Source organism: Talpa europaea (genome assembly GCF_964194135.1).
Source record: "Talpa europaea genome assembly, chromosome: 13".
Lineage (NCBI taxonomy): Eukaryota > Metazoa > Chordata > Mammalia > Eulipotyphla > Talpidae > Talpa > Talpa europaea.
In genome coordinates this window covers 26,636,400-26,648,728 of record NC_140080.1, presented here as the reverse complement: position 1 = coordinate 26,648,728, position 12,329 = coordinate 26,636,400, and the positions used below count along the sequence as shown (strand labels likewise).

The window sequence follows — 12,329 nt, the reverse complement described above, 5'->3', positions numbered from 1 at the left end:
GGGATTGAACTGGTGCTGCAGAGGCTGCAGGCAGCTTCGCAACCCAGCGCTCAACCGCTGCGCCACCGGGGAGGCCCTCTTTACTCTTTTTCCTCAGACCTGATCTAAGAGATGGTGGGCCATGGGCCAGCCCAGTGCAGCCCAGAGAGTGCTCAGCAAAGAAACAGAGTTGTGTTGGGAAGGAGTTCTGGACTCAGGGAGCCTGGGAAGGGTGGTTTAATTAAAAAGATGCAGGAGAAGAAACCCAGCTCCTTTCCTTAGACCCTGGTGCCGAGGGTGTTTGCTGCCTGTCCACTCTGGATCCCTACCACTGAGGGCACAGAAACTCACTTGCCCTGGCCTCTTTACAGCCCTTTGGACCTATGTTCCTGGGAAAGTACCTTCAACCTAGTAATCAAACTAATTCACACTGATATTGCATGGCAGCCTTCTCAACCAAGGACTGCACCCAAGTGTTTTTAACCTAGGGGCGTAGCAGAGGCAGTGGATGGGAGATATATTGACAGATTGATAATGTTGCCAGGGGATACTTGATTCCAGCCAATACTCCCTATTCCATTGTATGAGTGGATATGGGAGTGTATAATACACAGTAACTGAAAATTCTGGATATTTTGTGTATGCTGACCCGGTATGTGGGTGGTGTGTGTGTGTGTGTGTGTGTGTGTGTGTACTGGGCCTATATGTGCAGAAGCCTACTATGTTTGAATGCGGATGCATACAAGCCAACTGTGTACAAGCCATGTGAACATGTGTAGAGGTTGTTAGTAACTACACCACCTGTGTGAATGTACATCACGTGTGTTTCAATCCCAGTTGTATGCCTGATGTACATCCCAGCTGTGTATAGCCTGGTGCATGCTGGTGCCATCTCCTGGCATCTCTGCCTGCCTTACCCAGCTTCTCTGGCCTGTGCTTTGCTCATAGGATAGTGGCGGGGCCCGGAGATCCGTGATTGGGGATGGTCCTCAGCTACTCACCCACTACTATGATGATGCCAGGACCATGTACCAGGTGTTTCGCCGTGGGCTTAGCATCTCAGGTGAGAAAGGTTGTGAGGGTGTGGAGGGGCTGTGGCAGGGATTGAGCAGCTACGAGGGCAAGTGTGGACTAGCATGGTGTCATGGGCATGGCAGGTGAGTGGTACCCAGGTTCAGAGGAGAGAAGTCCCTCTGACCTTTCTCCATCCAAACAGAAAAGTAGCTGTATTATGTGGCCAATGGGCTGACCTCAACTTTGTCCCAGTCTTTAGTTAGGACTCCCAGATCTTAAGCCATCTCCTAGTCCATACTCTTATTAATCTCCCATTTGCAGTCCCTGCTGAGTCCTGCACTGCCAGGGCCCTGGCTGACTTGGTTCTGAACCTGAGCCTCTGAGATATCTGGGTGACCAGTCTATGGGGCGCATCCCCCAGTGGTCCCTGTGTATCTTCTTGCATCTGCGTCACACAGGTCAGGGAACCAGGACTGCATCACTTCCCATTCCTAGACCTCCCTGATTCCTGGGGAGATGTCATGTTTAGGTATATTAGGGCCTCAAGGCCTTCAACAGGTTAGCTGGGATGGGGGGCAGGTCATTTGTTTCATGGACCGCCCCACTGAATGGGATGTCCATTCAGTTCTCTAATGGGCAGGTATGCCTTTCCTCCTGCCTGGCACAGCCTTCTCTTCTATCTACAGGGAATGGACCCTGTCTTGGCTTCAGGAAGCCCAAGCAACCTTATCAGTGGCTGTCCTACCAGGAGGTGAGTGATAGAGGACAAGCCCTATCCTGTACACTTGGGCTTCTTGTGGGCACGTTGCTGGGTCTCAGCGGGTCTTTTTTTTCCCCTTTGTCAGCACATGTGTCTTTTCCAGTTTTATATTTAATAGAAGTATTACTTTACAGTATTGTATAGGTTCCAAAATCACATTCTTTCACCACACCCACAACCACATGTCCCCATTCACCATCTACCACCAACCAGTCAGTCCCTTCTACCCACTCACTCCCCCATTCTTCCCCTCTAGTAACCACCTTTCTGTTATTGTCAGGGTATAAAGGTGTGTTTCTGTTTTCTTTATATTCCACAAATGAGTGAAATCCTACAGTATTTGTCTTTCTCCTTCTGACTTACTTCACTTAGCATAGTCCCCTCAAGGCCATCCATATTTTCACAAGTGGCAAGATTTCATCTTTTTTTTTTTTTTTTAAAGACTGAGTAGTAGGCCAAAGCGTGCATATAGCCCATCCTCTTTATCTATTCCTCCTTCATTGGGTACTTGAGTTGTTTCCATGTCTTGGCTCTTGTAATTAGTGCTACAATGAACATAAGGGTTCATAAATCTTTTTGTGTTAGTGTTTTCATAATCTTGAGGTAACTACCCAGAGGTGGAATCACTGGATCATGTGGTAGTTCTATTTTTAGTTTTTTTATATCCAAAAGAGCAGGTTTATTATTAAAAAGGGGAAGAGGGGTAGGGACACTTGCACAGACACAAGCAGGCAAGTGCCCCTGAAAGGGACAGGTTTGTTAAAAGAGAAGCCTGCATAATCACAGTTGGGCGGTCTCCGGAGCAGAGCTGCTGCTCCTGCTTTGCAAAGGGAGAAGGTCGTGAAGAGAAACACCTGCATAGTCATAGGTGGGCAGGGGAGCTGCTGCTCTATTTTTAATTTTTTGAGGTTTGTCTATACTGTTTTTCACAATGGCTACACCAGTTTACATTCTACCAATACTCTTGAGGGTTCCTTTTTCTCCACATCCACGCCAACACTTACTTCTTAACTTTTTGGTAATAGACATTCTAAACATTGGGAGGTAAAATCTCATTGTAGTTTTGATTTGTAATTCCCTGATGATAAGGGATCATAGAGCGTTTTTTTCGGGTGTCTGGTGACCAGCTGTACATCTTCTTTGGTCAAATGTTTACTTAGATCCCCAGAAAGTCTTTTTTTCCTTCCTGGCCTGTCTGCCAAATCCCTAACGGCAGTGCCACAGAGCTTCTGGCATAGGAAGCCCATGAGAAAAGCTTCCAGCACTTGGATAGGGAGTTGGAGAAGTCTGTGACACGTGTAGGATCCCCCTTCCCTGCCAAAAAGCACCTTGTTTTCTCATCACTCTCCATGTCTGTATGCAGGTGGCCGACAGGGCTGAATTCCTCGGGTCTGGACTTCTCCAGCACAATTGTAAAGCTTGTACAGACCAGTTTATTGGTGTTTTTGCACAAAATCGGCCAGAGGTTAGTATCTGGTTTTAGAGGAATCAGTGGTTTGGAAGATTGGGTGCCATAGGCTAGCCATGTCCCCACTGTTTGTAAGGACTGGGACAAGAGGAATGATGGGATGTTCTTGACCTATGCCATCTCCTCCACCTTTACCTTTGCTCCTTATCAAAACTGGACACCCCAGCCAACTTCCACTCATACCCCAACAGGCCTCACGAACAGCTTCTCCTTGAGTCATAGGGGAGGACGACCTGGGGAAGAAGCCCGTGCATGCCCTAGAAATGGGCTTGGGACTGCTTGACATAGAATTCTAGAGCTCCAGAATTCCCTGGTCTAGAAGGCTGTGGGTAAGCAGACACAGCTTGTTAGCCTCATGGACTCCCTGCCTCGTGTTGTGGGCCAAAACAATACTCTCGAGGCTCAGGACCCAGAACAAACACCCTGGTTACCTTATCCAAAGGGCATATGGCTCTTTTGTCACCTCTGTGCTCCCCTCACCACTGACTCTTATGTCTCCACAGTGGATCATCTCAGAGCTTGCCTGCTACACCTACTCTATGGTGGTAGTCCCACTCTATGACACCTTGGGCCCTGGAGCTATTCGCTACATCATCAACACAGGTGAGGCCACCTCTACTCCCTCCTGCTACTGGCAGCCAGCCCCTGGCCCCCAGCCTCAAAAAATTGTGCTGATAAGAGACATTTTGCTTTTCCTATCAAAAAACACTAGCGATTTCCTCTTCAGCCCCTGAGTTGACTTCCTGTGTCCAATTGTCCTAAATTATATGTCATTATATAAAGGCTCCTTCCACAGGGCTGGGCTGCCAAGAAAACACCTGCACCAGCTCTCACATGGGTTGCAAACCCTCTGAGTTTCACGGCAGCTTATAGCAGATGCTGGAGGTTGGTAACTAATTCAAGGAGACCTGGGATGATGAGGGCTGAACCTGGAATCTACTGCAGGAGATTTCCTGGCCTCTTCCCTTGACTCAAATCCATGCACTTACCTCTGTATGCAACACATGGCCCACACGACCTGTCTATGTATATATCTACATGCACTCTGTGGCACATGCAGCTCCTCGCTCTGCCCAGCACATGCTGCCCACAGTCATGGCCTGTGCCTGAATGGCCTGACTCCCCTTCATGCCCCTCCAGCTGACATCAGCACCGTGATCGTGGATAAGCCTCAGAAGGCTGTGCTTCTGCTAGAGCACGTGGAGAGGAAGGAGACTCCGGGGCTCAAGCTGATCATCCTGATGGACCCATTTGAGGAAGCTCTGAGAGACAGAGGGCAGGAATGTGGAGTGGTCATTAAGTCCATGCAGGCTGTGGAGGTAAGGTTTGCTCCTGGGCTGCTTGCTGGGCACAGCTTGTTGGCCACTGAATGGGTATGGAGCCATCAGAGTTGTCTCAGGCTCTCAGTATTGAGACAGAACAGACTTCAGAAGGACTGGTTGTGGGAGATGGGGTTGATGCCCATAGGCATCCTTGAGGCAGCAGGCTTGATTGACTGGCAGAGTGACTGACACAGGCACTCGCAGGTGGATGATAGTGCTAGGCTGCCCCAGAGCTACTCACACAGCTGCTTAAGCCTCCTTATTTCCAGCTCAGTCTGTCTGTGCCTGAGGGCTATAGACATGAGGTCTCAGAGTCTTGGAAAAGTTCTTGCAATTGTGTCCTGGGCCCCCAGCAGTTAGCAGCACCAGTTTGTCTGTGCAGCACTTCCCAAGATGTCAGGTTGCTGGCAGCTTATGGCCTCTGTGAACTCAATCAGATGACTCCACTGTGCCATATTGAATTAAGGTCCCTGCATCCTCCAGGTCAACCCTGTCTTCCTGTCTTCTCCTAATTGCACCCCTCTGTGGTTTTGGGGGCCTCATCCTCTCTGCCCCTCTAGCTCTCACCATTCATCAGGAAACACAGGCCATCTACTTGGTCTCCTGAGAAAGCATCCAGATGTGCTGTGAGCACTTCAAGCCATCCCCCCATTGTGGATGTGCACAATACCTCACTTCTCCCTGGGCCTCAGGCCCCCATCTTTAATGTGTGGCATGGTCTAGACCTGGAGAGACCACTGAGGTGGTATGTCCCATGGGTCTACATTTAGACAGGGAGTCCTGGGCTCTGGACCTGGTGCAAGAGTAAGGCATACCGTGAAGATAATTTTGATGCATTTACTTTTTTAATTTTATTTTTTTTATTAATTTATTTATACAAGCACTGGCTACAGTCAGATGCGCGGGAGGGTGAGAGGATTCACCAGAGCCAGAGCAGGGAACAGAACAGGCAGAAGGACCGAGGTACACTGCTCAGGGGAGCAGCGGGCGGCAGGAGAGGTCTGCGCGCCATGTGGGACCCTCCTCCGGTGGCCGGGGAGCAGCTGGGGATCGAACCGGCGCCGCAGAGGCTGCGGGCAGCTTCGCAACCCAGTGCTCAACTGCTGCGCCACCGGGGAGGCCCAATTTTATTTATGTATACAAGAGCTGGGTGTAGGCCAGATTTGTGTGGGGGGAGGCTGGTGAGAGGATTCACTAGAGACAGAGTGGGGAGCAGATCAGGCAGATCTACTGAAATACACTGCTGAGGGGAGCAGTGGGCAAGCTAGGAGAAGTCTGCTGCACCATGTGGGTCAGTTCCCTGGCTGGGGATTGAATTCATGCTGCAGTGGCTGCGGATAGCTTCTTAGTGCTGAGACTTAACCCCTTGAGCCACCAGAGAGGCCCTACTTATTTATTTTTGATGGATGAGAACTTTTGAGCTTTTAAAAAAAGTGTTTTCCTTTTCCAGGAGTGTGGCCAACGGAATCATCAAGCTCCCGTGGTAAGCTTATTTGCTAGCATGTGTCTAATGAGCAAGACAGTGTGCAAGGCCTGTCCTCACATAGCTTCTCACTGTGCACAGGGCCTTGGAAGAGAGGCCAGAGCAGCAGCAGCACCCCTATGCCAATACACAATTCCTGTGAGCAACTCAGGAAATGCCCACTCGGGGTGCCTCAGGACTTCTGTAGGTGAGGGTTCAGAGAAGGAACTGCAGCAGGAATCAGATATTGGAAAGGGAGAAAAAAGGCCAGCCAATCGTGACTTTCCCTTGGTCCTCCAGCAGTTTTTTCTTTTGGGAAGTCTTATTTTTTCCCTTGAGTGGAGTGAACTCTCTAGAGGATAGGATGAAAAGATGCAGCAACAGATCCAGAAGTGATGCTCAGGGACCATTGGCATCTGCTGTCTTTGTTCATCTTTCTCTGTGAACTCATCATAGTGTCATTGCTCAAGTGACACTGCCCGGGGTGGAGTCACCTTGAGGGTAGCTGCCCCCTGGGAAGGTTCTCAACTTTTTAATAAGTCCTCTTGCCTGTCCTATGTCCTATATCCCTCCCTTCTCCTTCAGCTCAGCCCTTTCCATTCCCCTCACCACCTCTGTGAGATTTCTCATAAGCAGACCCCAATAGGTCATGTCCCTGCTTCCCAGGGCCTTCCCAGGTAGCAGCTAGTGAGTGTCTGCCTCCCCTAGATCCTGCCCCAGCCTTCAAGAATGGCTCTCTGATCCCTCAGTGCTCCCTGGTCTCTTGTGCCTCTGCCTGTGCCTCTCCTAGACTGCCTACCCTCACCTCATCTGGAGAAATCTTATTTGTCTTTTGGTCTCAACTCTCATGTCACCTCCTTTGGGAAGACATTTGGCAGCTCCTGCCAATGACCCCAGGACTATGTGCCAGGCAAGGGCCTGATGCAGAAAGGCCTTGGTGACACAGTAGGCAGCTCAATTCCTCAACTGCACTTCAGTCTACCCCCAGACATTTGGGACAAAATGTGAAGGGAGGAGGGAACTGGGTCACAACCACTAAAAAAAGTAAGATGTCTATTAGAGGTCCAGACATGGCCACTGCAGCCAAATCTCATGTAGACCTCAGCTCAGGCTCTAGTAAGGGAGACAATGAGACCAGGAGTGGAGTTAGATGCCCAGGCCCTCAGATGTTTCCTTAACTTCTTTTCCCCTTTTCTGCCCACCTTTGTGACCACAGCACTCAGGGACATACACACATACTGACACACACCCACACCCATATACAGCTCACCTGTGCATGTACAAAGGGGCACGCTGCTACAGGGGGCCCAGGGTTCTTGAGCTCTGGTGGTTGGCACCAGGTATCCTAACACACCCTTCTTCTTACCTCTGCAGCCCCCGAAGCCCTGTGACCTCTCCATTGTGTGTTTCACAAGCGGCACAACAGGTAAGCTGGAGGCAGCCCAATCACCAGCCAGAGCCACCTGCCCAGTTCCTCAGGAGCCTGGTGGGGTGACTGCAGGGGTCTCTGGTGCCCTCTTTGGTGTGTGCTGAGCCATAATCCTATGTCTGGCTCCAAACATTAGGTCCCTCCTGCTGCTCGCAGTTACCATTGTTGGCTGGATGCAGATGAACAGTGTGGACTGGGAGATCCAGGCTGGGGAATTGCTACCTTATGGAGCTGGGACCAGAGAAGGCCTGGGTGGCTGGGTCACATATTGGGCACTAGGACTTTTCCAACTGGAGTCTTTCCTCTTTGAGAAGCAGCTCTTGCCCCTCTGCTTCCTGTCCCTGCCTGTTCTTTGTGTCAGCAACTGGGGAAGGAGTGGGGTCTGAGAATCTGATCATGCTTCTTCCGCCCTTGCCAGGAAGCTGTGAGCCAGTCACTTAACCTCTCTGTCACCACTTTCCCCATTTTCTCACCTATGGCAGAGGTGTTTAACGGTGCCATGTAGGAGATAGGATGGTGTGTGAAAGGGCATTGCAGACGCATGCAGACTGGGGCTGGTTACCAGAGGCAAGACTGTCAGGAAGAGGACTAGCAAAAATGACACACGCTATGCCTGGTTGGTGCTGACACAGGCGCACATGCATCAGCATTGGTGGAAAGAGGCAAGGAAAGAAGGCTTCCTGGGGGAGGCAGAATGCGCATGAGAATCATCACCAAAGGCAGTCAGCAGTGCCCTGCTTACCCTCCCATGGCTCCACTTTCCCAGCACAGCCTCAGATCGGAGGTCAGCAGAGTTGGGGGTGCCGCCACCAGCCAATAGAAGCAGAGGACTTGTACCCTGCTCTCCTAACTCCCAGTCCAGTGCTCTTGCCATTGCTGCTTCTCTTACTGGATGACTTGGGAAGTCACTTCCACTTGTTCTGAATGGGAAGAAGTTTCCAGCCTTCTTTTTCCAGGCCAAGGAGTGGCCCATCTGGATGCTGGTGCTTGGTGAGCATGGACATGCTCCCAACATCTTCCACGGACACAGCTTGTCAGTCATTTGTCAGATCCTTGACCAGCCCCACAGGCAGGACTGTCCTTGAGGGGAGATCATAATAAACCTGACTTTATTGAAGTGAGATGTAGTCTTGCTATAAACTCAAGTGGATTCAAGGATTTCATCCCACTCTGCTAAACCCTGTCAGAAAAGAAATAATATGGCCCTCACTCTCCAGGAACCAACATCTAGAACCAACGCAGACTCCAAAACTCCCCTTCATGTTTGTTTGTTTTATGTCATGACTTTCACAATGTGAACTCTGAGTGACGTGTCTCTCCACTCTGGATTGGGGAGCAGGTTACTACTGTGGCCTCTAGCTATAGACCCTTGCCTCCCAAGAGTGCCCTTAAGCTTTTAATGGGTTGCTGGGTTGCAGATGCTGCCCCTGAGTCTGGAAGAGAACCATATGATGCAGAAATATGCTGTTGCTCAGTAGAGAGGGAAGGCCCCACGTCCTGCGCTTTTCCAGACTATGGAATCACAATCGAGATCTAAGCCATCTGCCCAAAGTCTATGTGGTAGAAGCAGAACATGAAGTATGGGATACTGGTTGTGGTTTCAAGCCCAAATCTCCCTTTCCAAAGGAGCGGCTGTAGCTGAGACAGGCTTGGAATAAGTAGACCTCTCAATGGATATCACCCTGCCTAGACAACCTTTGATTTCCTAGGCATTAGCATAAGCCTGTGTTGTGCCTCTGGTAGTTATCCTCTTGTTGAGCACATCAGCCACCTGTGCTCTCAGCATCATATTCCTGGATTCAGTTTTCCTTCCACGCTGAGTGTCCTGTCTCCCAGCTTCACCAAGGGTCACATGGTTCTTTCTATGGGGAAAGATGAAGAATATAATCCGAACTTGACATTTAGTTCAGAGTTCTGGTGGAATCACTATGGAAAGATTTTCTTCTTGCATGTGATGGAAACATCTCTGGAGATTCCCAGGATAAGTGCTTTGGAACCCCTAATGAGCTTGGGGTTTGTCTGTACTGTGATGGCTGATGGGTAAGTATGTTCAGCTGAACAGGAATCTGAATGCCCCCTCCAGGAAATAAAAAAAAGAGATAGTTTGTGGTTGTAACAGGCCAGTTTGGGAAACTGAGATCTATGAATGATAGTTAAGATATATCCTTATGAGTTAGTTACCCTCTCTTCCCAGAGTAGAAAATGCTGTAGTCTAAAATACATGCTTCACATGCTATGTGTTTTTACCATCCTCTTTCTAATTTATGTAATTTCATTCATTCGGCTCACTTACAGAACACCTCCTATGCATCAGAACCACTGATGAGGAGTAGAGTGAGGATACAGGGACAGACAGACACAGCCCTGCTCTCATGAGCTCATGGCTCATGTCATCAGGCTGCTCAATACAATGTGGTCACTGGAAGGGCTGCATCCTGGGACGTTTAGAGTACCAGGCCACCAAGAAGTCAGAACTGCGGGACAGACAGGATGCTGAGAGAAAGTGAATCCAAACACAGTCCTGAAGGCTCAGTCACTGAAGGAGAAAGGGGGAAGGGTATTGTCAGTGGCAAGCGCTTGGGCAGGATGGCTGCTGTCAAGGAAGTAAATGTTGCTTAAAAGGGAGAGTTGAGTGAGGAAAAAGGTTTAGGAACAGGGTCTGGGAACACAGACAGGAGGGGAATAATAGTGGTAGGAGTTCCAAATGGAGGCTGAGTGGAGCAGCCAGAGAAACTAGAAGAGAACAGACTCCATCAGTGTTGTCTGGTGGGGAAGCTGTGCCCGTAGGTTGCCTCCCCCAAAACACCTGCCAGTGCTCTTTGTAAGGCTTGGCATGGGGCCAGTGGGGGACAGGCAGAAGAGTAATGAGAAGTGAGGGTGTGTATTCAGCAAGTGTGGATACTTCTTTCAAGGAGCTGTCCCTCTCACCAAAATGTCCGTAGGATTGGAACAGTCAAAATCTGAAAGCAGCTCAAATGCCCATCAGCAATAGAATGATAAGTCTACAAGAGAATGTTATAACACAATGTGGAGTGGAAGAAACCTGGCACAGAAGATCTTCCTTTTATATAATAGTATAAGCACAATAAACTAGGCTTTGGTTTTCACAGTCAGCAGGAAAGTTGCCTTCCAGGGTAATGATGTCCTGGAATGTGATGATGTGTTTCTTGTTCTGGGTGCTGGTTGCACAGGTAAGTTCACTTTGAAAACACTCTGTTGAGTCCAATGCTTATTTGATTGCTTTCCTATATGTGTGTGATGCTGCAAGAGAATGATTATTTTTTAAAAAATGATTATTTTTAAAAAAGATTCATTGTGAGGGAATGGCAGAGAACAAGAGTGGCAGCTGGTGGGAGGAGAATGGGTTTTTTGGGTGATTTCCTGGAAACACCTCCAAGTGTTTCTTACAGTTGAGATTGGATTGCTAGAGATAGAGAAAAGGGAGGCAATGCTTGATGGAGCGAGGCCCCCAAAGCTTTCATAGATTGGGCATGGGGGAGAGAAGAAACTTCCAAGTGCCAGGAACTAGATGTTCCCCACAACTGGGGGGAAGAGAGGAGAGAGGAGTCTGGGAGGCTACACAGATTTGGTGGGGTAGGGGCTGCTCTGTGTAGCAGCAGCCAGGACCCTGATTGGAGGCTGAAAGGAATGGGGAATAGAGCAGCATTCACCAGCCATGGTGTGATGCTTTCAGCGAGGTGAGCCTTTCCCCAAGCCTTTGAGGTCTCTGGTGGGACAGTGGAAAAGACAGACAGCTGGATTGACTTAGTGGGATGGTCAGAGCCGGGTGCTCCAGAGGAAGCCTGGGAAAATGACTGAAGTGAGAGAGAAAATGACTGCTTGGGAGGAGGGTTACAGGGAAGATGGCAGGAGTCATAGGTCTGGAGTCTGTCAAAGAGTCTGAGCAGGAGAGTGCTGGGAGTTCTTAGTGGGGCTGGGAAGATTGAGGATACCCAGTTAAAGCCAGTCATCTTCAGTCATTTGGCTGAGCACATAAATGTCCATCCACCCCAAAGCTGTGGCTGTTCGAGGCAGTGTCTCTGGAGAAAATGCTCACTTGATCAGTCACTCCTTTTGTAATCTCTCGCTCAAGACTGGTGCCATCATTGCACACAGAACTACATTATAGCATTCCTATTGCGTGGCTTTAGGAGACTTTCTTATCCTCTCTTAAACCTCAGTTTACTTGATTATTAAATGAAAACATTTAATACCTACAGCATAGGGTTGTTTCAATAAATAACTGAGCTACTACTGTATGTATGAAATGCCCAGAGTGATGCCCACATTAATGGGTATCCCGTAATTGGCTGTGATTACAGTTATTACTGTATTCCTACCAGCCTGATTCTTTAAAATTATGGTGTCAATGAAAGTAAGGCTTAATCTAAATAAGATTTGGGAAACTTTAGCAGGGAGATGAACATTATCTGCATTATAAATCGTCTACAGTGTTTCTCTCAGAGCTATGTTTTGTAACTCTCCTTTGAGTAAGTGTAAGTGGGAACAGGAAGCCTGAGGGTCCAGCATGGCTTCCAGCCCCAACTCCCACCCCTAGAAGAGAAACTTGGAGCTCAGCTTCACTCCACAGCTACTGTCTCTTGAAGCCATCATCCATCTAGGGCAGGTCTTCACTCAGTAAAATGCCCACTAGGTATCAGCCATGGGCTGTCCACCCAACACCGGCTGAAGCCAAAAGGCCATTTCCAGAAATTGGATCTAGGAGAGTTATTTTCCCGTCTGTGGCTGGAGAGAAAATGAAGTTCATGAATGGCCAGCTTATGAGTAGAGGGAGGAAAATGAAAAGTGGGTCTCATAATGCTGAAATGCTAGGGCCTGGTGGCAGCACCTCTCACTGATGTTGCAGTAAATCTATAGGAAATGTGCACCCCTCA

General features: G+C 49.1%; 1 protein-coding gene across 7 annotated transcripts in view; it reads left to right on the top strand.

Moving 5' to 3' along the window:
• ACSL6 (acyl-CoA synthetase long chain family member 6) overlaps positions 1–12,329 on the top strand; it is a gene marked incomplete at both ends in the record, with an annotated part of 56,495 nt that overhangs the window by 19,812 nt on the left and 24,354 nt on the right. For 6 of the 7 annotated variants that reach the window (XM_084252412.1, XM_084252413.1, XM_084252411.1 and 3 more), the window contains 7 exons: positions 928–1,042; positions 1,680–1,744; positions 3,117–3,218; positions 3,725–3,824; positions 4,362–4,540; positions 5,994–6,026; positions 7,380–7,431. In XM_084252412.1, the coding sequence (XP_084108538.1) occupies positions 928–1,042; positions 1,680–1,744; positions 3,117–3,218; positions 3,725–3,824; positions 4,362–4,540; positions 5,994–6,026; positions 7,380–7,431 (646 nt within the window). Of the gene's footprint in view, positions 1–927; positions 1,043–1,679; positions 1,745–3,116; positions 3,219–3,724; positions 3,825–4,361; positions 4,628–5,993; positions 6,027–7,379; positions 7,432–12,329 lie in introns of all 7 variants that reach the window. The other variant, XM_084252408.1, reaches the window with a different exon arrangement.